Here is a 23,750-nt window from a genome sequence, read left to right on the forward strand (position 1 = left end):
GACGCGCGCCCACCCTCCCCGGCGATGACGCACTTGGATCTGGGTAACTTTTTAGGCGAGCCGCCGGTCCGTTCCGAGCACTCGGTTCTCTCTTGGTCAGCGTGAAACAATGGCAGGAAGAAGCAGTCGCCTCGCCGTCCGGGGTTTGGTGGAGATGGGCTCCCGCCCGCGATGCTCGAAAGGAGCCGGGTAAGAGAGGGGGCTGATCGGAGAAGGGAGGTTTTGGAGATCAGGGGATCCGGCTTCTTCCCCGCCGTTTCTGCCTTCTCCCAAAGGCGCAAACTTTCTGCCCGGAGAGCTTTTGGGCGGCTGAGCGCCCGTCATAGAGACCCCTTCTGAATTACAGAATCATAGGATGCAGGAATCTTTTGCCCAAAGTGCAAGATTAAGAGTCTCATGCTCTACTGACTGAGCTATTTGAATAGTAGTTTTAAGGTTAATAGCAATATTCGAGTATATGTCTGTGGTTTCTTTAAAAACGCGGATACTCTGCCTTTTCCTATCAAGAAGCTGCAGGTGGCTAACCATGGAATTTAACCAATTAAAATATCAATTACAGCACACACAAAATAAACTGTGATGTTAAAATAAAATAGAAGTTAAACACTAAAAGCAGCAGCTGAAGTATATAAACGGCATGTAATCCTGCCAAAATTAGGCTGCAAACCTTAACAGACCTAATTGGGAATAAGCTGAACTGAACTCATTGGGGTTTACTTCTGTGTATATAGGTTCTATGCATAGGTTTCAGCTGCTAAGGTCCCATTTAAGTGAATGGACCTTACCATAACATTTTAGCAGAGATGTTTTAAATCATTCCAACTATTATTAAACGAATAATAATTGAAGTGAATTATGTAGTATCAATAAAAACAATGCATTCTCCTTGATTGTGTTTATTATTAGCGATTAATTAATTAAAATAGGGTGCTATCCTTCCAAAATATAACATCCTAAATTCCCATGGATTTCAGTGAGGGAGTGACATTATAGTCAGTCACAACTGTCCCATTAAAAACAATAGGTTGTGCAGCCAGTTTAATTCGGAAGTAGCAAGTCCAATTGAGTTTAATGGGACTTAACACCTAGATATGTAGGATATGTAAGGGTATCGTGTCCTGTCCCACTGCTGGAGGCAAACTGCCCTGCCCTGCCCCTGCCGCCATACCTGTTGCTGCCAGTGCTGCTTTCCCTCCTGCCCTGCTGCTTCTGCTGCTGGCGGAGAATTTTGGTCATTTTTGGCCAAAATCAGTGCTTCTTTGCCAGTGGAGGAGTGAATGGGGCAGGCAAGGTGCCCCTTAGGAGCTTGTGCTGCCTGAGGCAGCCGTCTCTGGCTACCTAATGGCAGAGCCGGCTCCGTAGCTAAGCATGCCTGGGATTGCAGCCTTAATATGTTTCACTTGGGATGGCCTGTGCCCATATTAGAACATGCCTTACTACTTAATAACAAAAGATCAGCTCAAGAAAAAACTGGATGTAACTAGTTTGACCATTTCCCACCTTCCCCTTCTAGGTACTTCTAAGAAGGTGCTGATTTCTCAATAGTGGTAGCTTCCCATTTCCCCCTCTGGCTGAGAAATGGACACTCCCTTCTCCTTATAGATTCCCTTATTTGGTGCTTTATTTCCTCTTTCCGCGCAGATTGCATTTGACACCTTGCAGGCGCTTCAGCTCCAAAGGGGTTCTTGCCCCTTGCATCCTGAAGACCTGCTCCTCCCTGGCTTCATGGTCAGCCACCAAACAGCAGAGCCGGCCCTTCCTGAGTCTGGCAGCCCCCCTGCTTGGTGCCAAGCGAATGGAGTATGCAGAAGTCCGTCAGCTCCCGTAAGTATGCCGAAAGAATGAGAGAAACACCCACCTAGCTTAGGTCTCACCGAGAGTTGTAAAACTTTATCCAAGCTAAATTGCCAACATGGGTTTGCATGATGGAAGCGATCCTCCTTTAAAAAATAAATACATTTAAATTTCATGCTATAGAACAGGGGTGTCTAACTTCCAAGAGACTACAATCTACTCCCATTATAAAATTTTTTTGGAGGTGATCTACCCATTTGATTGACTAAAGTTGTTGAGGTTTTTTGGGTGGAGAGGAAAGGAAGACCCAAAGTTGTCGAGCTTTTTTGGGGGGAAGGGGCGGTTGCTCAGGATCTACTGTACCAGCAGTGCCTGTTGGACAGCCCTGCTATAAAAGCCAGAAAACAACAACCAGTGATCTCTCAAATTATAAGAACAAACAGCTTGCATATAGACAACAGGCATGTCAGAGAACTCATCCCCCTGATAAAATCATACACAAAAGAACCAAAAGGACATCTAGTCTAACCCGCCCACTCATCCCCCCTCCGAGTGCAAGTTCTTCAGTGCTGGATGCTACTACAGTTCATTACCATAGCTCAGTAGGAGAACATCTGCGTTGCATGCAGAAGGTCCCGGGTTCAATTCCCAGCATCTTCTGGGAGAGCTGGGAATGTGTCCTGCCTGAAATCTTGGACAGTCGCTGTCTGCAATGCTGAGCTATATGAGCAAATGGTCTGACTTGGCATAAGGTAGCTTCCCTGACAGATAACCATCCAGATTCTGCTTAAATATTTCTAGCAAAGGTGAGCCCAGCTTCTCCTGCAGCAGCTTGTTCCACTGTCAAACAGCTTTTACTGTTACGAAGTTTTGCATAACATTTAGCCAAAATCTGCCTCCCTGTCATTTTCACCCATTGTTCCTAGCACTCTGCAGCAACACTTTTCTGTTTGATGGGAGTTGTGCGTTTTGTTGTGTTTTACATGACTGGGGCACTACAATCGGTCTTGTAGTTCAGCAGAGAGGATTGCATCCCATGTTAATCTTTTGCAGAGTGGGACCCATTGAAATAGCTCTTCTCTGAGAACAACTTAGCTGACACTACTGCCTCAGTCCTCTGCTTGCTGCACTCTGCACATGACTCAGAAACACCCTCTTATTTTTTTAGTTCACACATGCCAGAGATCAGAAACAGGCTCTGTGGTGATGCTTAGCTCAAGAAGAGCAGTTCCCATATATATTAGATGGGTGTGTGGAAGGAAGGAAGGAAGGAAGGAAGGAAGGAAGGAAGGAAGGAAGGAAGGAAGGAAGGAAGGAAGACATGTTCCTTATACAGCCTTTGTGCTTTGCCACTTCCCACCACTCCAGGCTGATCATTCTCACTCGTTGCCTTTTCACCACCTTCTCCTGCAGGTATGCCATTGAGCAGATCTACAATACGGTGGCAGATGTGGGCAGCTACCGGTTGTTTGTGCCCTGGTGCACCGGCTCCCGCATCATTTCCCATCGCAACGGGTTCCTGCAGGCTGAACTGGAAGTGGGATTCCCTCCTGTGGTAGAGCGCTACTCCTCCGACATATCCTTGGTGCCTCACCATCAGATCCGGGTAAGGAAGCATTGGAGGATGGGACTTATGCTTTGGGTGTTTCCTTGGATGACCTTGCTGGTGAAGTTTCATGCGCTCTTGTTTTGTCACAGGACACTTTATAAACTAAGGGATTGAATTATATCCCCTTGCAGAAGCCACACTTACTCACCTGGAAGATTTTATCCCAGGATCCCAGCCATTTGTGAGCTGGCAGTGCTATCCAGGGATGGGGGGACCCTTTAGCCATCCAGTTCTGCTGAACCACAACTACCATTCTCCCTGACCATTAGCAGAAATCTGAGAAATGCTTACGATCTTCATTTCTTTGGGCTAAGGGCTCCTCTGTGTCAAGTGGGGTTGTTTTAGTTGTCAAGGCTACCTGCACTGAACTCTGAAAACTGTTAAGCCAAGCAAACACACAGAGTTATTTTTTCTTAGTAACTTGCGGTCCAGGATTATGATTTCCGGAATTTGCCGGGTGAAAGCTATTGCCATCAAACCAGTTTTAATCTGGTTTCAGTTTTATGATGTAGCAGCTCTTTGACTCACTTCCCCTCTCTGGCACATGCTTCCTTCACATGGCGATAAACAACACCCAGGGAGAAATGATGTCAGTGGACACTGGAAACTTCAAAAACCTAATTCACCAGAGCAAAGAGTCCTGTTGCTCCCAACACAGGGTCTTTTGGAACTTGCTGGTGTGAGGGCCTGCAATGTTGAAACTATAGATGTGGAGATTTCTGTTATCTCCACCTTTGTGACCTGGGATTGCAAAAGACTTGCATCCCGGTTTTCCCCCAGGCATGTCAGAAGGTGTGAGTCCAAACACCCAGTATTTAAAGTGTCTGCAGGAGTGAGTGACCAACCATCGTTTGCTTGAGAGCCAGTGTGGTGTAGTGGTTAAGAGCGGTAGTCTCGTAATCTGGTGAACCGGGTTCACGTCTCCGCTCCTCCACATGCAGCTGCTGGGTGACCTTGGGCTAGTCACACTTCTCTGAAGTCTCTCAGCCCCACTCACCTCACAGAGTGTTTGTTGTGGGGGAGGAAGGGAAAGGAGAATGTTAGCCGCTTTGAGACTTCTTCGGGTAGTGATAAAGCGGGATATCAAATCCAAACTCTTCTTCTTCTTCATAGAGAGCAGCAAATCCACTGCCCACATTTCCAGAAAGGGGGAGAGATGGCCACCCATTGTGCTGTGCTTTCATCTCACAAGACTGCTTTGCGTGGCGAGTTCCCGCCCCCCACCAAGATAAATAAACACACGAGACACCATAATTAAGGTTAATTGGGCGAATTAGGCCACAACTTTATTGAATTCAGGAATGAGAGGCATTGGCTTAGGCATTGGTCCTATCGACTATCCGGCTCCAGCCCATTTGCTGGAGACACGGGGAAGGGTTAACACTAATCGGGGGAGTCTCCCGCTGAGGCACGTCGGCTAAGAGCTCCCCCGGGTCACCGCTCTGGGGCGTGCCTTTGGCCCTCACCTCCATAGGCTTCGGACAGGGCCACGCCCCCCCGGAGTCCTTTAACGGACCACCCTTCGTTCATTGGGGGGAGGTGATGGCGTCCCTCCCCCCCCACACATCCTCTTAACCCCATCTTACCAATGCCTACCGCCAATGCCGAAAAGTTGTGACGAGTTGCTACGAGGTAGGCGAAAAACCAAAAGGCTGTAAATGACCAATTGGGAAAAATTCCTACCATGCCCCTTGCGGCGACAGACCGAAGTCCATAGCAAAGTCAGACCTACCTAAGAACCCCAACTAAAGGGAGGGAGGGTGGGAAAACGCAGGGGCTAGCCGGAGAAGAGAGGGCGAGCCCCCTCCGCTCCGGCCCTAAATAGGGCAAGCCACGCCCCCCCAGCCAGCCGATTGGCTGGCTGGGAGGCGTGGACGCTCGGGATTCCCCTGCTCTCGCGGGGGCTGAACCCAGCCCCCGCTCACGTGGGGAGGGCGTGATGCCCGCAACCCCACCTCCTGGGGCAGGCCCGGAAGTGGCTTTGCGTGGCGAGTTCCCGCCCCCCACCAAGATAAATAAACACACGAGACACCATAATTAAGGTTAATTGGGCGAATTAGGCCACAACTTTATTGAATTCAGGAATGAGAGGCATTGGCTTAGGCATTGGTCCTATCGACTATCCGGCTCCAGCCCATTTGCTGGAGACACGGGGAAGGGTTAACACTAATCGGGGGAGTCTCCCGCTGAGGCACGTCGGCTAAGAGCTCCCCCGGGTCACCGCTCTGGGGCGTGCCTTTGGCCCTCACCTCCATAGGCTTCGGACAGGGCCACGCCCCCCCGGAGTCCTTTAACGGACCACCCTTCGTTCATTGGGGGGAGGTGATGGCGTCCCTCCCCCCCCACACATCCTCTTAACCCCATCTTACCAATGCCTACCGCCACCGAGCAGCCGCTCGCCGCCAATACTCTCATGCCTGAATCCACTCCATTAACCCCTTTGCAATATCCCTAAGCCAGACATCATTACCAGCATCCGAAAGATGCACGCCATCATACCGGTAGAGGGCCTCAAGGTTGAAACGAATGCCCGGGTGGCCAATCACCATCCCACCCAGGGCTGCCACTCTACGCACCACCGCCCGATCCAAGGCTTTCCTAGCCCTATTAATAGCTATCGGGCACCTGCAGTCTCTCCAAATCCGCCTCTCCATCAGTGAGGCCCAAATAATTGTGACATTCGGGTAAGCGGCCTTCAGCTCCTCGAAGTCGCTAAAAATGTGCCACTGCAAGTCAACTGCCTTCCTGTAGGCTAAGTCGTTTTCACCCAATTGTATCAATAAAGCGTCTGGGGGGCCCTCCACTGCAGCTCTGGCCTTAACTGCGGGCAGCAACTCGGCCCAGCGCATTCCCCTCCGGGAGACCCAGGAAATGGTGACGTCAGGTAGGCCCAGGTGCGGCCCGAGACCGGCAATGATGGCGCGGACCCTGGCCCAATGCACAATACTGTGCCCGATAATCCAGACGCGCACCCCCATATCACCTGTAGGAAATTGAAAAACAGACCATGGTCAGTCACCGTCACAAATTTTTCCTCAAATAGCGTTTGTATGCGTCAGATTTCCAGCGCCCTAAGTCCCTAATCCTCTCAGTCGTAAGACCCAGGTGCATTGCCGTGGTGGCTGCTCCTATCCTAAAAGAATGTGAAGCAAAATCTGCTGCGGGGATGCCGCATGCTGCCAGAGCTAGGCGCATGACCCGAGTGAACTGGTGACGCGTCAAAGGTAAACCGTCTGCATGTATCAACAGAGGCCCTGCCGAGTTGACCCTCAGGGATAAGAAGCGCCTTGTGTCTTTAACTGGACATGGGCCAGGGCTATTGGTGGCCATTAGCTGAACAAGAGCCCCCCTCCCATACTGGTCTGTTTTAGAGCTGCGTATCCGTACTACCAGGTCCTCCCGTGACAGGGTAACGTCACTTAGCAGCAAGCCCCGGGAGAAACCGTGCTGACCCGCTTCATAAACTAACTCACCCACACGCAGAGCTCCAAAAAAGGCAATGGAGTAAGCCGCAGAAAATAATCGTGCCTCATACTTTGACCAGCATACTGTTCGCAATTTTTTATGGATTTGGGAAAGGATGTCGAATGTTATCGGCCTCCTCATATCGTGGTTTGGGGGCTGTAGCCTGCGCCAACCCTCTAGCGTCCTTCGTATAACAAAATCGTCACAAGGATCAGTGGAAAATACCGTCTTGCAAAAGAATGAAATTGCCGCGGCTTGAAGGTTGAGGGTTCTAGGGGCGCGGCCCAAGCGTCTCAGGTAAACTAGGTACGCTAGCACCTCTGATTTGACGGGAGGGGCACTGCTTCTGATGGTGCGGGTTTTGCTGCGGAATTTTAAAAAATCCGCCCAGGCCTTCTTATACGATCTCAAAGTGGAAGGTGCCACTGAGGCCATTACTCCCTGAATGACTTCCGGCTCCCAGGACTCTGGTCCCCACGCCTCTGGTCCCCGAGCCTCCACAGATGTTCCGGGAATGGCTGAGGCAGCAGCTCTGCATCCGGTGCTAATGAGCGGAAGCGGTCCATCTGAAAGCGAGATAAGGCGTCCGCAATGTCATTATTTACACCAGGCACAAATTTTGCTGAGAAGTGTATGTTGAGCTCTAAGCACCGGAGAACGAAAGAGCGCAGGAGGCCGCCTACCCTTGGTGACCGTGCGACCTGCCTGGAAAGTACCGCCACTACGGCCTGGTTGTCTGTGTGGAAGCACACCCTATGGTTTCTAAAGGTTTCAGGCCACAAGTGCACCGCCACTACAATTGGAAAGAACTCGAGGAAGGTTAAGTCTCTAGTAATGGGACCCCCTTGCCAGGCGGCGGGCCAACGCTGGGCACACCATTGGCCCCTAAAGTAAACACCAAACCCCAGAGAGCCGGAAGCATCCGAATGGACCTGGAAGTCAACCTGCAGCGACAGGTTGTCCTGCCACAGGGAAATACCGTTATAGTTCTGCAAAAACTGCAACCAGACTTCCAGGTCAGACTTCACTTCCTTGGATAGCCGAACCCTATGATGAGGGGAACGCAGACCCGCTGACAACTTCGCGAGGCGGCCGCAGAATGGGCGGCCAGGGGAAACCACGCGGCAAGCAAAATTTAAGTGTCCTAACAGTGACTGGATTTGCCTGAGTGTAACTTTTCTTAGGGGGAGCAGCTGCCGAATAAGGTCACCTAGCGCGATGAGTTTTTCCCTGGGAAGTTTTGAGGTCTGAGCGACAGTGTCCAGCTCAATACCTAAATACACCATTGTCGTAGCCGGGCCCTCCGTTTTGTCGGCGGCTAGCGGAACCCCCAGTTCCCCCGCTAATGATGTGAATGCTTCAAGGAGCTCTGAGCATTTTAGCCTGCTATCCGCCACGAGGATAAAGTCGTCCAGGTAGTGCGACACGCCCTCTGCCCCGGTTTTGAAGCGGAGCGCCCAGTCCAGGAAGGTGCTGAATGCCTCGAAGGCTGCGCAGGCCACAGAGCAGCCCATGGGCATTGCCTTGTCCACAAAATACGCCCCTTCAAATTTGAAGCCAAGCCACCGGAAATCTTCCGGATGAACTGGCAGGAGTCTAAAGGCCGACTCAATGTCACATTTCGCCAGCAGCGCCCCCCTACCGAACTTGCGTATGAGTTGTACCGCTTGATCAAAAGTGGCATATCTCACTGTGCAGAGTTCCTGCGGTATCGCATCATTGACAGACCCGCCCTTTGGGTAGGAAAGGTTGTGAATCATGCGATACTCACCAGGCGCTTTTTTGGGGACTATGCCTAACGGGGATAAATGGAGGCCTTCAATTGGAGGGACTAGGAAGGGGCCGGCTACCCTTCCTGCTTTGATTTCCTTACTAATTTTCTTTTGGGCAACCTCGGGCATCTCCCTCACAGATTTTTGGTTTGGAGGATCTCCTGAATTGGGGGGAAAGGCTACTGGGATCCTAAAACCGGTACTAAAGCCTTCCCATAAATACGCTGCTGCAGTCCTGTTGGGGTAATGGTCTAAAAGGTTTTTTAACGGGGTCAACTTGATGGGGGACCAGGCCAATCCCAGACTGAGGTTACTGCCTGTTTCCCTGGGGTCCAAATGGCGCTCCGTGGCCACCTCTAGGTCCCTGGTTGTAGGCACCTCTCCCACCCCGAAAGGGCTGCTTCCCTTTAATGCAGGCAGTGGCTGGGTGGTTACCAAGACACTTATCGCACTCGTGGCTGTACTTACAGACAGCCCGTGCACAAACCCCCTTGTTGTACTCCCAACACAGACGCCTCTGCTTCGCAGCGGTCTTCCAAGATTTCGACGACTCCTGGTGCTTCTTCTCAACGAAGGGACCCACGTGCTCTGACCAATAGTTTTGGTCCCTCAGATCCCAGCGCGTGGATGACAACAGTGACGCATTTCTGCGGAAGTCTTCATCATAATTAATGGCAGCAATATCTCCCGCTAAATCCCGCGCCCTCCTAACATGAGCCTGGTACGCAATCAAGTGCATCGCCCGCTTTGGATAAGCCGCGCTGACGACACCCATAAACACCTGGAACCCATCCAGCCAGTTGTCAAAAGTACGTTCGGCTCTAGGAGTCCTGTACCTGCGTCTACCATACTGGCGCCTCTTCTCCCCTCTACCCGTAATCTTTGCTGGAGGTAGCAATCTGAATATATCTATATACTCTCCATTGAGGATCTTATTCCTCTTTCTCTGAGATAAATGAGAGCCTACGATGAAATCCGTAGATAGATTAGTGGACGTTTTAACATCCTGCACTAAGGCGCCATTCTTCCACTCAAGGGTCCCATTAAAGGATTTTCTATAGGAATTAGCCCTTCTCTCATGCACCCATAAAGGGAGACCCACACAATCCTCCCCGTGGCCCCAGTACTCCTCCCTGGGAGCATCGCTATCCGAATCGGAGGAAGAAGAGGTACCTGAATCATCCTCTGAATCCGAATGCCTACTCTTCTTACTCTTCTTTGAGGTGTGTTTTCTCTTCTCCTTCCTCTTCCCAGACTGGGCCTCGGGTATGGTTTGGTCCGGCACGGTGATCGCCTGCGCTGCTTGTGGCCCCAGGGCTTCCTCGTCGGCAGAAGAACTTGATGCATCCTCGACTGGTGCCGCCTGCAGTGGCGGGTTCTGAAAGAGACTTGGAACACCTGGATCCTTTTGCAGATTAGTCGCCCCAGGACAATGAACGCAAGCCTTACCCTTTTTGCCTCCCCTCGGGGCCCCTTTTGCCTTGCCCGGGGCGGCCGACTGTGCCCGGGTATTCCTTTTGGGCCGAGGTGTTGACTCCTTGGCTGCTTTCAGAGCTGCCACCGTGACCGCAGAAGTGCCGGGAAGTTGCACCTCGTTGGGTTGTGTATCCGGAATGAAGTCCTGTGTGAACGCTCTCGGTACATCTGGTGCGGATACCGCCACCGCTGGTGCCGCTGCCCCTGCCACTGGTGCTGCCGGTGTTGCTGCCCCTTGTCCTGAAGACCTGTTCCTATAGAAGTCCTGGAAAGCAGTGAAAAACTCTGCCAAGGCTTGAGGGTTACTTGGGATTACAAAGGGTTGTGGATCCTCCTGATTCCCCTGAGGCCCCCCAGATGCGTTGGAGTTGGCTTGGTTTCCTTGACCAGACATGATGTTATCTAGACTCTTGCTTACCTTGATCAAATGAAACACAAGCCACGTAGCACGGGTAATGTGTGCAGTTCAGTAACGTCTGCACTGGCAAAACTTTAATGGGAAGATAATTAGTACACCCAACAAAACCAGTTCAAGATAGTGCTCACCAGTAAACACCAGTAAAACTCCAGACAATCCTTAGCTCAGTATTGCCCGCACTGGACCCAGTAGCTCAGAATTGTCTTCACTGGATAGCAACACCACGGATGAGGAGCACCAGAGGGCGCTTTATTTTATATATATATAATTATTTATTTATTTATTTATTTATTTACTTTTTATTGATTGATGAATTGATTGATTGTAACTATATCGCAATTAAATTGTTAAAGCAATTAAAGCAAGGAATTGGCTTGGAACTTGACGCACTTGCCTCTTAGATTAACTCTCTTTAAATTCGAGGAGGGAGGCAAGTTGTCTTGAGAATGCCAAATAAGTTGATTTCCAAAGCAAGCACCTAATCAAATTAATTATGTCTGTGTTTTAAGCGTGACCATGCAGTGCCAAAGCACTTCAATTAAACCGCTGTAATAATTTACAACAATAATCTATATGGCCTCTACCTTATGCAGAACCTTGCTTTATGCAGAACCTTATGTGTTTTAAAACCCCAGCAATTAAATCACTTATGCGATTAAATCTCTTGATTCCTTCTGATTTTTAATCCAACCAGCCAAATTGAAACCCTCTTTAAATCTCTAATGAATTCCCTCTGCACTAACTAAGAATTAAATTAGAGTATTATGTAAGGAACAGCGGTGGCTTGTCTGAGTGGAATTAAACTATCAAAGTATTATGTAAAGGAGACGTGGTGCCTTGTGAGTGAGTTGCCGAACAACAAAAGAAAATTAGAATAATAATAATAATAACCCCCCACCTAGTACCTCAACTAAATTGTTTTCCCAAGTCAAGCACTTTAAATAGCACCGTCACTGCCTATTGCGGAAGGGGGTACCAAAGCGTGGCTACCGAGCAGTCCGCCCCCCACCTCCACTACTTTGCTTATCCCAAACAATGAAAAAAGCTATGACACACGAAAAAGGCTTATTTCCCACGTGGCTTGCCTCTCCCAAAATGGCCGCCTATGGTGAAAATGGCGGCCGCCGACTGCCACTCCTAAAATGGCCGCCGCCGCAAAGCCACGTGGGCAATCAAAATGGCGGCCGTGAAGCTATCCCGTTGCCTAGCGACAACGCGAAAACCCCCAATGGTAGCCGAAATAAGCAAACCCCGAGAGCAACCGCTTTCACGCCCACAAATCGCCGTGCTGTAGCCAAGGCCCCCGAAACAAACGCACACGTCTGCAAACAATCACCTAAGGCTAGCAACGACCGATGCCAATTAGAGGAGCCCCCCGCGAGCGTTCCCCGTCACAATCCCAACTGCCACCGCCTCAGAACCCTATCTACTAAAGCAGACAAACTAAGCCCGTGCCCTGAAAGATAGCGCTCAGCTTAATCGGGCCGCGCTGCAGGGAAGCAACCACGAGGCTGGGAACTGCAGGGGACCGCAGGGAAATAACCACAACAGCAGGCAAAGTACCCTACTCCCAATACTGGCGGCTAAGCCCCTCGCAAAAACTCCTCCGCAATCAACCCTCGCACAACCCGATGCGATCGGTGCAAACCTTTCCCTGGGAATCGCTGTAGAGCCGGAGAAATGGAGGAAATTGCAGGAGGGAGGCTGCCCGGGAAGCAATCAGCTGGCCGGCGGCTGCCGGAGCCCCACAGCTACGAGGTGACCGAAGAGAAGACCGAAATCCACCAGGATATCGGAGGTGTAGCTGCAGACGCGATGAGTGTTCCTTCCTCTAACTGCCGGAGACCTACAAGAATAAGCCCCCAGATAATCCCCAAGCGATTTCAGCTCTCCTTGCCTGCGGTGGACGGAGCACGCAAGCGGGCAGGGAGAAAAATTCCCTGCAAGTGATTTCAGCTCAAGTAGCAGAGCAAAGGAGCGCTCCGCAGAGCTCCTGCAAAATGACCCAAACGGAAACAAGAAAGCACCGATCGATCGGAAGCTAAGCCCGGAAAGCTCCACGTGGCAGAAACAAGAAGGCTCCGACGACAACAGGATCAGCTGGCAAAACGCAGGGGCTAGCCGGAGAAGAGAGGGCGAGCCCCCTCCGCTCCGGCCCTAAATAGGGCAAGCCACGCCCCCCCAGCCAGCCGATTGGCTGGCTGGGAGGCGTGGACGCTCGGGATTCCCCTGCTCTCGCGGGGGCTGAACCCAGCCCCCGCTCACGTGGGGAGGGCGTGATGCCCGCAACCCCACCTCCTGGGGCAGGCCCGGAAGTGGCTTTCTCAGCTCCTGACTCTGGCTATGTACACACCATACACTTAAAGCCCAAAGTGTGTGGCTTCCAGGAAAGAATCATGGCAACTGCAGTTTGGTTAAGGATGCTGGGAATGGTAGCACAGTATGCAAATTCCCAGGACTCATGGTGGTGCAGAATGTGATTTAATTGTATGGCGTATATGTGGCCAGAGGTTCATTACAAACTGCAACACTGTGTTGTTTTTAAAAATGTATACACACCCACTCCCACCAGGCATGGGCACTGGCAGGGTGGGAAAATGTGCCCCTCCAGAGATAGATGGACTCCCAACTCCCATCAGCCATAGCCAGTATGTTCAGTGAATGGGGCTGATGGGAGTTGTGGTCCAACAGCATCAGGATGACTATAGTTTCCACATTTTTTATGTTAAGGTGAGAACTGAGGCTGCCCATGCTACCTCACTCCAGAATATAATTTATCTTTCTCTATCACTACCTGGAACAGTTCCATCTGCAGAAACACAGTTTCTCATTTGACCACATTCTTGTGCTACTGAATTCTGGATACAGTATCAAATTCTGTGCTCAGGTTGAATCGTAGTAAACTGCATATACAGTGGTGCCCCGCAAGACGAATGCCTCGCAAGACGGAAAACCCGCTAGACGAAAGGGTTTTCCGTTTTGGAGGTGCTTCGCAAAGCGAATTTCCTATGGGCTTGCTTCGCAAGACGAAAATGTCTTGCGAGTTCCTGCAGGGTTTTTTCCCCTTTTCCACCCCTTTTCCCCAAGCCGCTAAGCTGCTTAACAGCTGATCCGCTAAGCTGCTAATAGCGCTAATCCGCTAATGGGCTTGCTTCGCAAGCCGAAAAAACCGCAAGATGAAGAGACTCGCGGAACGGATTCTTTTCGTCTTGCGAGGCACCACTGTAACTCTGGTTGTTATAATATTTCAAATTGGTGTAATGACTGCATACTAAAGCCATGGATAAGGCTCATGCACTGCACTTTGGGTGTCCTGACCCCTGTGATTTCCCCAAATGCGGGAAACTCAGCCGCAGAGTTTGTCCCAATTCCTATCTGTCTAGGGTAAATGAAAACTTGCAACAGCGGGTTTGTTGAACTCACGGCAGTGCGTTTTGGGGTATCTGAACTGATTTCAAAACTGTGAGCACTAACCCTGTGCTGTTTTCTCTACCCTTCAGGTTGTGAGTAATGATGGACGGTTGTTTCAGCATCTGGAAACACTGTGGCAGTTTGAACCAGGACGTCCAGGGCAGCCGGACAGCAGCTGCACGCTCAAGTTTTACGTAAGTGCCCTTCATATGCCAGCTCCTGGCGAGGGTGTGACTTGCAAGGCCAATAGGATGTGTGCTAAGAGCCGCATGTTGGCAAAGTCCCGTTTCATCATAGGTTCAAAGATTACGCTGGAGGATTTATTGCAGCTTTGTCGATATGGGTCATTAATTGATTAGGTACTTCCACAGTTGCCTTTTTTAAAAAAAAGTATTGATTGCCTTTCATAAGCAGAGATGTGTCAGCTAGGAGTTTTATTCAGCTACTTGTGCAACTTTCAGTATTTGGGCCTACACATTCACCCATGTATCTTCACAGCCACAAGAAGTAGAAACCTGGTTAAAAACAACTCCTCCTCTTGATGTTCTCATTAATTTGAATTCTGCATGCAGAAATGCAAAATGCAGCCCTAAATTTGCAGAATCAAATTTCACTCATTTGCCACATAAATTGTCTCCAATGCCCAACAGTGATGCTGCATTGAGGAAAATTAAAATAGCAGACCTAGCTGCCTGTTGGAGCACTAGGCCAATTTCCCTTCTCCCAAGTAGACCCCAAGGCAGGTATTGGGCCCTGACAGCTGCCCAAGGTTGCCAGATGTGGCCGCTCACCTTGGCATAGGAATACCGCCATACCCTGCAAGTGTCCCAGAAAAAACGGGGCACCCCACTGTTTCTCACAAGAGAACGGCAGCCATTTTGGATGCCACAATCTTGCACGATTTCACTCCACAATTCCACCCTCAAGCGCTTTTTGTGGGAGGCATGTTTTGGGGCACTGTCCCCCCAAAGCACTTTTTTCAGGGGATAATAATGGCGTGAAATTGTGTGAGATCATGGCATCCAAAATGGCCACCATTCTCTCACAGGAAAAAATGGGAGCATAGCATCCCTAAAGATTGTGTGCCAGATTTTGCTATCAAGGTGTTGGAGGGTATGTAATACTCCTCTTCTCCCCTATCTTCTCCCAATGTATCAGTGTATTAATTGTTTTTATCTCCCTCCCAGGTCTCCTTTGAATTCAAGTCAGTTCTGCATTCCCAACTAGCTAACCTCTTCTTTGATGAGGTAGCCAAGCGGATGGTGTCAGCTTTTGAGCAACGGTTGAAGAAACTGTACAGTCCACAGGCTGCAGTCCAACCACACAAGGCAGTTTGCTGCACGTGATGAATAGCCTCATATGTACTGAAGTATGGGGCATCTTTCCTGGTCTACAGAAGAACATTCCTCTTTACCATCATGCCTGGATCTCTTACTTTTTAAGGACATTGTTTTGTGTTTTTAATTTATATATATATTATAACACTATACCATGATTCTCATATCTCATAGCAGTTGTATACAACAAAGCTGCCAACATAAATATATATAGTTTAGCAATGCATATTCAGTGACAAGATAATATGGAAGGACATTGCTTTATTTATACCTATTTAACTCGCAAAACCCTTGGAATACATTATTTCATTAATGATATTATTTTATTGAGAGTTTTATCCTAATTTATTTTATATTTAATTCTGGTGGTCTTCAGTCCTTACCTCAAAGGACATTCTGTCAATGATTGACAAATGCAAATGTACAGAATTTTGTTAAGATATATATATATATATTTATTTAATGGCAATTCTAAAAAAAAAAATCCCACTGGGTTTTTAAAAAAAACCGTGGTGCTTTATTTATTTTATTTTAAATGCCAATAAAACTTGAATACTTACAACACTTCCCAAGCCCCAATTCTTCTTTTACTTTCTGAAAACCTTTTAGCACAAACCACTGGAACGTTTTTTCATCCTAAGCCTTCCTGATACAACACAGTTTCTCCAGGGTTCTGTGAGGAACAGTTCTAGGATAGGTCAAAAGCTCCTGGGAAAAGCGAGCTTCTAGGAAGTGGGTCAAGGAGCAGCAGGGACGTGCGTTTTGCTTCCTGCATTAGCACACAGTGGGAACAGGCTGGAATGTGTGAGCTGACCAGGAAGCTGAGTAACCGTACAAAAATCTCGATGACAGAAGAGCTCTTGCCCTTTTCCTGTTTTCTTCCTCAGCCTTGATGCTCTTTGACTATCCTGTAAACACATGCAAGTTTGTTACTGCATTAAGAACTGGAAAAGAATACTGAGAGTAAGAGAATCACTTATAATTTCTAATAAGTTGAAGAAACTCAAGTTCCATTGGAATCCCTTATTCCAGGGGTGGGGAACCTTTGTCCCTAGATGTTGCTTAACAAATTTAATAAGCAATAATAAGACCTATAACTCCCATCAGGCCCAGTCAAGGGTGGCAATGGCCAGGGAGGATGGGAGTTATAGTTCAGCAACAGCTGGAGGGGTGAAGGTTCCCTACATCTGCCTTACTCCTCGGACTGTGAGAATATAGAGATGTCTGCAAACAAGACTTGACAGCTGGCAACATTAACCTTGCTGTGGGAATCCCTTGCAGACAACCACAGTGCCTGCAGAGAGGCGGTCAGGTCATGCATCCATAGCAGTGAGCATAGAGGAATGACCGCTGGTAGGAACACAGACAAAACGTCATGGTGCATTTGCAGCAGCACAACTGGACGCCTTCATCTGCCCCAGCTGCAACAAAACAAGTCTCTCCCATATCAGTCTCTACAGCTATAGCAGGCACTGTAACCTTCCAACAGTTTGACTTCACTCCTAAAGGCACACTCATTCTCCTGAGACAGGCAGGTGCCAACGAGATGTCACTAAGCAGTTAAAACAAGTAGCTAGGATTGACTGCCAGAAAGCAGCCTGGCATGATGAAATCTGACTTTCCTCTTCTGCACTCTGCCCTGTCACAGGTCTTTGTACCTGATGTGGCTGGAACACTGAATTGCTGACAGGGTTGGCTTCTTAATCAACAGAGATGACGCCCAAGAAGTTGGCATTCCGCCGAGTGGCAGAACTGTTCTAAGGACATCGAAGGCTGTGCCTTTGGACAGCAAGCCCTGTGGACTTTGATGCCAGCAAACCTCATTATGCTCACACAAGCAAATTTAGCTATGGAACAAACCTAGCTATTCCCTCTATTTCTCAAATCTAGTGGTGAGTGCCAAGCATGATATAACTAAAATGCCACCACCCAAGAAGAGGGAGGTCACTGCATGCTTGGGTGGGGGTGGAATCTCAAAGGTATTCAGAATTACAAAAAAAAATATTAATTTCTATTTTCAAAAAAAAGTTTAATTAAGGATAAAGAAATGGGGGTGGAGGGACAGAAAGTGGCAAATTCCCAGCCATTGAAACATACCTGCACATACATGTACCGCATGCTTGATTCGTTCAGTCGGTTTCTGTATATGAAACCCTGTATATGAAGATCTCTCCTTCCTTCAGCACAACTGTGGGTGGGAATGGAGATCAGCTTTCTGCACAAAATCTTCTTTGTGGGTGCCATCACAGTATGGAGGGTTCTTGGTGTATTTGCAGCCACAAAGCCAGGCCTCTTTTGCCTCCTCCAGTTTGAATCTCAGGGGAGAGATTTCCGGGGCACATCTATTATGGGACCCGTCACAGAATGGCTGCCGTAGCAAAACAAAAGTAAGAGTTTTTAAAAAACACAAAACAACCCCCTCGCTCACACCCATCACACTGCCAATGGAGTTTCCATTACAGTTTTGGTGTTGATCCATCAGAGTCCTAGCAGATCAGTTGGGACTGTGTAAATAAAACCAGCACCACTTTTTGAGTGGTACTTTGGTTGGGCTGAGGCAATGATTTCTGCAACCTCTCTGTTCTTGGAAACCATGTTCCCATAGATGCAAGAACTGCAGTATTTTATTTATTTATTTCACAAGATTTTTATACAGTGGGAAATCTGAAAGGACTACAGGTGGTTTACCTGCTTTTGGCTGTGACCGCAGGCACACCATGCATAACGCTTCCCTGCTGCTAGGTCCACCGGAAAGGGTTGTTTGGCTGCAATCACTGGCCGGACTGAAGATGCTGAAGCAGTTGAATGGATCCTTATCTGCAATGTGATCAGGGTGGGGTGGGAGTGGTGGAAAGAATGAAGATTATTAAAGGGAAAGGGCAGCAGGCTTAGTGAACAGGCTTACTGCAGTCAGCAGCTGGCCACCAGCAAACATCCCTGCAGCCTCATTTCCCAGGGCACAGGTGGAATTAAAGGCATTGTGGGGAACCCTATCTTGGCATGCAGAAGATGACCGAAGCAGGAAGAAGCTCAAGCTCTTCCTGTATCTGGACCCAAATCGACTCCACGAGGTGGAGATGCACAAGTTTCATTTCTGCACACAACATGCTGCAGAAAGCAGGACACACACTTGTCGTTTTGCTACAGCTCTTATAATGATCAGCTAGGAAGGTAATGGTTCAGTAAGCCTAATGGAAGAGTTGCCACCAGGTGGCAGTTCAGAGAAGGCCAAAGGCTACTGGTCATTTAGCAGAACAGATGGGTTAATCCCAAGTGCATTTCGGCCATCTGGTTTTTGCTATATACAAGTCCACCTTCTGGCACACACAGGTTTCGACTGATCAACGTATTTGTGTTTCCCAGGTCAAAACGACTAATGAAAATGTGATCAGGGTGGGAGTGCTGATGAGTTTTGGCTTGTCCCATGGCTCACTTCCTTGAGTCTTAAGAATTATTTCATCAGCAGTTTGGCCTTTCTGCTCTTAATGTGCCACTGTGAAGGCTGATCACTGTGGGTGTTTCTGTGCTTTATGGGTGAACACGAGGAGAGCCCTGCTGGAACAAGCCAAAGGCCCCTCTAGTCCAGGATTCTGCTCTCACAAGGGCCAACCAGATGCCTATGGGAAGCCCAGAAGCAGCACAATAGTACAACATGTACTCACAGGCATGTTACCTTTGCCATTGGAGGCAGTAGATACCCATCATGGTTAGTAGCCGCTGGCCTGGCTTGTAGCAAAGAGAAGACCAGAACTCATTGGTTTGCGGGTTTCCGCTGCCCCCAACTCTATTACAGTCATAACTCAGGATGAATATGCTTCAGGTTAAGCACTTTTGGGTTGCACGCTGCGGCGACCCGAAAGTAACAGAATGTGTTACTTCCAGGTTTTGTTGCTCGCGCATGCGCAGATGCTCAAAATGACGTCGCGCGCATGCGCGGAAGCGGCGAAACGTGACCCACGCATGCACAGTCGTGTGTTACGTTTGCTTCAGGATGCGAACGGGGTTCCGGAACGGATCCCGTTCACATCCAGAGGTACCACTGTATACAAATAATGTTATCTATACTCATATAAGTAGTTTAATATTAGTCATGGCTTTTGTTTTATTTCATAAAATGTATACTGTACACTGCTTGATTGTAGAAAAAATAAATTCCCCCAAAGCCGATGATAAAAAGACAGTATTTTTTTTAAAATTACAACTCTACTTCAAAACATACAAAAGTTAAAATACTAAAATAGATTAAAATTAGTTCAACTTTCTAAGCAAAGAATACAGTGAAAGCACCTGCCTGATCTCAACGTGAGGCAGGGAGCTCCAAAGTGTGGGTACCGCCACAGTAAACAACTTTATTCTTACAAATGCGGAATGGGTCGAGCCAGCACACGTGGGGTAAGGTTTTTGCCCAAAGAATAATAGAAACTGTAGACTGCTAAGGGACAGGCAATTCCCAGGATTCCCTGGTGAGGGGCATGAAAATTTGCTTAAAATCTCTGCCGCAAATACACACATAAGCGTGACTCGTCCCGTCCCCCCGCTCTAAACTCAGTTGCGTCCATCATCAGGAATACTAACGGAGCGTGCTCTGCCTTCCCAATACGAGCAGAGAGACTCAACCCGTGTCTCAACTGATGCACGTGCAAATTCGGGAGCAGAAGTCGCTCGGGCTACGGGCTCAATCGACCCCACGCCCAGAGGTCAAGGTGCCGCTGGCTTCTGCGGGGCTTTGACCCCGAACAAGTGTGACTCGGGATGCAGCCTCCACGGAATCGCCCTTGGGTGCAGCAGAAGCAACGCGCGTGCAAACGACGCCCAGACTCCACCGGCTCGGCGCGCTTGTGAAGCCGCCTGCCGACTCCCGAGGCTCCCGCGGCGGCGGCGCTCACCTGGGGGGAGGCGAGCCGGAGGAAGAAGGAGCCAGCCGCGCTCGAGAGGGCAGCGCCGGCTCCGCGCAGCGCAGGCATCGCTCGCAGCTGAGAGGCGCCAGCGGAACTCCGCCCCTGTGGAAGGGGTCACCTTCTCTCGCGGTCCCCCGCGCCAAGGCACCAGCCCCACCGGAAGCCGCAGGTGTTTCTGTTTCCGCCCCGCCGGCAGCCCCTGAACCGGCGACGAAAGGTTCCTAGCTGGCTCTTGCGGGAGCTCGGAGGCCGGGGAGGGAGGGGAGAGGCGGGTGACCTTTTTGCCCTGGGGCTGCGCTTTGGAGAGACAGACAGAAAGAAAGACTCAAACCGCCGCAGAACTCGTCGACCATTGCATTTGCTCAGTCTCCTTCCTTGCAGGGAGGAGCACCGGTTGCTAAAAAATAAAAATAAGAAGCAACGAATGGCCATATTTCGTGGGATGTTAGCATCCAAATGCATACGCAAGAGCTGTGGAACTATGACGTCATACGCGCTGTGGCAGTTATGGCAGTTGGTTCAGTTATGGCAGTTAGCAGTTACGTTGTGTTGTGCAGGCACGGTCGCCAAGAATGGGGGGGACGCCAAGCACACACACCCAATTCCAAATGAGAGGGCTGCCCCCCCCAAATTTCTGCACCCACAGGGTGTCCACACACATGTCAGCATGCTCTGCTGTGTGCACGCTGATGTCAGCACAGTGACATCATGCAGCCCTGAGTCCCCTGTATCACGGAGGCAAGGCAGCACACGTGTGTGTTGCCGTCTGCCTCAGTCTGGAGTCCTATTAAGAACTTAATAATATAATAATAATAATTTATTATTTATATCCCACCCATCTGGCTGAGTTTCCCCAGCCACTCTGGGCGGCTTCCAATCAAGTGCTAAAAACAATACAGCATTAAATATTTAAAAACTTCCCTAAACAGGGCTGCCTTCAGATGTCTTTTAAAAAGAAGATAGCGGCTTAAGTCCCGCCCACCTGTATTTTATATTTTATAATTGTATACTGTATAATCTGCAAGTGCAAGCACACAAAGTAAATGTTATATGTCATTTAAACTTAAAAAAAGAGTTGTCTTGCACAGTTTTTATAGGAGGGATAAGAGAACTAATTAAAGAGTCAAACAACCCAGGGCTGTCTTCCGCAAATGGGAACTAGAGTTTAATTTCCACATATTTAGCATCTACAAGCGGCAAAGCCCTTCGCAGAACAAATGGGGCTGCTGGCTTGACACGGAGCCTCATGGTTTTAAAACAGGCAGAGAACACATCTCTGCCTTGTGGGGCCGCATGCTGTTTAGTGGGTGGAAGCAGGAGCAAAACTGAGGAGCCTCGAGGGAGAAGGTTCAGGTTTACCAGAAGCAAGTTTCTTAGGACTTGCTGGATTTTGCAAGAATTGGATACCAGAAATTAGGGGGAAAGCAAAACCCCTTTACAACACAAAAGCCCTAACTACGCTGCTGTGCCACAGGCAGCAGAATCCAAGGAATGCCTCCATGGGTGCCTCTCTCCCAGTGAGAATAAGAAGCTGCGGTGGCTTCCAGTGAGATCTTGTGAGACCTCCAGGGGCCTCTGCATAATTTTGAGGGGCTTTTGTGAGATCTCACCAGAAGCCTCGGCCACGTGACCCTGATAAGCAGGGCTTTGGTGGGCGCAACAAGTGGGGAGCAAAAGGCACACCGGACGGCACCTTCCCATTTTGCCTCAGGTGGCAAAAAGGGTCAACCTGTCCTTGAAGGGACAAGATACCCAAATCCTGTCTGAAATCACCCCAGGCCTCAAAACTGTCCAAAACGCCTTTTGTCTTCTAAAAATCCAAAACAGCTTTTCTCTGCTCTTCTCTGTTTTTCTCACAAGATGCTGTGGCAAAAGGCAAAATGTTACTTTTAAAGGCTAATGAATAGGCTCTGTCATTGCCAAGAATACTCAGGCCTGAGAAACGAATCTTATCTCATTCGGTTGCAACATCTTGGACATGCTGAACCACCAGGGCTCCTCGACCCACCCCCTCGGCTTCTCATTCCCCCTTTCCTGGGAAGAGTCCAATAGTCCCAAGACAGCTTTCTGTTCATGCTCAGAGGAACTCATGGGGCAGGACTCCTGAGCGAGGAGAAAGGAGGAGGGAACTGGAAAGGGGTATATATGCTTGTGCACATGATTGTGAACTCGTGCATGCTTTTTGTGACTTGCTCCTTCTACCAGTTCATGGATGGTAGAAATAAAACCTTTTTCTCCGAAACTATTCCTTGAGTGTCTGTTGACTCCCACTTCCCTTTCCCAGGCGCAATATTTTTCCCACCCGAGGGCAAAGCCTCATAAGGCTACATCCTGTCAAACAAGAGGCATTGTCACAGTTTGAGAGTACATCCCAGCCAGGCAAAAGCACTGCAGGGAGGTTTGGGACAAGGCTAGTGGGGAGAGAGAGCTGAGGGCCACAAAGAGACACCTGGAGGTCCGCATTTGTTCTCTGGGCCTGAAGTTCCTCAACCCAGCTGAAAAAGGCTTCTGGATGGTTTTACATTTTTTACAGTTTATCAAAATGAGAATGGGGTGGGGAGGCAGTGTTGGTAATCAGTCTTCCTTCAGAGCTCCTTGCTGCAGTTTCCACACTATGCAGTGCATTTCCCCATCTTATTGTAAAAAAGTCTGGTTTTTGACACTAGCAAGTTTGTTGTGCGGAGCTCCAATAAACTTTGTGTGACCTGGATTTGCTCAAATACAGTTGTGATACAAATATATTTTATTCTGCCTTTTACAGGACAGGAATGAAAGGAGGGGAGTTAGCAAAAGTGGAAGCAAAGGGTAAGTAAGCAGCACTTGGGCATTTGAGATTTCCCTGTTGCTGTTAATCCCATTCCAACCCCTGTGAATTTTCTCATAGGAAAAAGTAAATGTTTTACGTTTAAACTCATGCTTTCCCCAAGTGAGAAATGTCTCCTTGTTAAAACACCATAAAAAAAACCAAACCTAACGCATCTGGCCTGCCCCCCAAACTCAGTACAGATTTCTTTTATATATACCGTAATAGAAAAAGTACACACACCTGCTTGTTTTACTATGCTGCTTTCCCCCACAGCTAAATATTAATAGGAATGTTCCAAATTCAAATGTTGGCCAACATTTCAAATTCAGTTTAACATCCATCCCTGATGTTTTGCAGAGAGGGGATTTGCCCTCAACTAATTTGCAAATCTGCCACCTGTTCTTTGTGCCTCTTTGGCATCTGCATATTCATGATTTTGTAACTTCTGTAACTGCATCAGACACACTGCAATCTCAGCTGCAGTAGAGCATATTTTTGAAGTGTGGCTGTCAACATCAGTTCTGGCGTAGTCTGAAGTTACCAAAACCCAAAGGCAGAAATAAAAACTGTATGAGAAAATGTGCTAATTAAAATTCAGAATTCTTTTTTTTTTAGGCTCATAGTTATTTGCAATTTAGAAAGCTCTCCTTTGTCATCATATCCAGCCAAACCATGCCTAGAACATGCATGTGCTCTGATTTAGATTGGATTTTTCAAACTCCATTGCCTTGGAATACCATTGCACCTGTTTAGGCTCAAATCCT

General features: G+C 48.7%; 3 protein-coding genes and 1 long non-coding RNA gene across 8 annotated transcripts in view; 2 read left to right on the forward strand and 2 right to left on the reverse strand.

Moving 5' to 3' along the window:
* On the forward strand, positions 1-15,846 carry LOC114582705 (coenzyme Q-binding protein COQ10 homolog B, mitochondrial-like). Of its 2 annotated transcripts, XM_028703943.2 has the most exons (5): positions 27-189; positions 1,642-1,824; positions 3,208-3,400; positions 14,035-14,139; positions 15,133-15,846. In XM_028703943.2, the coding sequence occupies exons 1-5, from the start codon at positions 110-112 to the stop codon at positions 15,289-15,291; spliced, it is 720 nt and encodes a 239-aa protein (XP_028559776.2). In that variant the 5' UTR covers positions 27-109; the 3' UTR covers positions 15,292-15,846. The 2 variants fall into 2 exon arrangements, with proteins under 2 accessions (XP_077773441.1, XP_028559776.2); XM_077917315.1 differs by lacking the exon at positions 15,133-15,846 and having other exon boundaries at positions 1-189; positions 14,035-15,126.
* Positions 8,930-10,510, reverse strand: LOC144325207 (uncharacterized). Its single transcript, XM_077917790.1, has one exon. It carries the CDS (start codon positions 10,508-10,510, stop codon positions 8,951-8,953), a length of 1,560 nt encoding a protein of 519 aa, XP_077773916.1. The 3' UTR covers positions 8,930-8,950.
* On the reverse strand, positions 15,786-20,309 carry CISD3 (CDGSH iron sulfur domain 3). Of its 3 annotated transcripts, none has more exons than XM_077917316.1 (4): positions 20,169-20,309; positions 17,971-18,099; positions 17,380-17,650; positions 15,786-16,190 (listed from the first exon to the last, which is right to left on the reverse strand). In XM_077917316.1, exons 1-3 carry the CDS (start codon positions 20,244-20,246, stop codon positions 17,462-17,464), a joined length of 396 nt encoding a protein of 131 aa, XP_077773442.1. In that variant the 5' UTR covers positions 20,247-20,309; the 3' UTR covers positions 15,786-16,190; positions 17,380-17,461. The 3 variants fall into 3 exon arrangements, with proteins under 3 accessions (XP_077773442.1, XP_028559778.1, XP_077773443.1); XM_028703945.2 differs by lacking the exon at positions 20,169-20,309 and adding an exon at positions 18,956-19,524; XM_077917317.1 differs by lacking the exon at positions 20,169-20,309 and adding an exon at positions 18,945-18,965.
* The window catches only part of LOC114582709 (uncharacterized), a 10,436-nt gene continuing 6,979 nt past the window's right edge, over positions 20,294-23,750 (forward strand). The window contains exons 1-2 of one of the 2 annotated variants that reach the window (XR_003703518.2): positions 20,294-20,397; positions 22,942-22,985. This is a non-coding gene — a long non-coding RNA (uncharacterized LOC114582709). Of the gene's footprint in view, positions 20,398-20,445; positions 20,872-22,941; positions 22,986-23,750 lie in introns of those variants that run through there. The other variant, XR_003703516.2, reaches the window with a different exon arrangement.

This window comes from Podarcis muralis, chromosome 13, assembly GCF_964188315.1.
Source record: "Podarcis muralis chromosome 13, rPodMur119.hap1.1, whole genome shotgun sequence".
Taxonomy (NCBI): Eukaryota; Metazoa; Chordata; class Lepidosauria; order Squamata; family Lacertidae; genus Podarcis; species Podarcis muralis.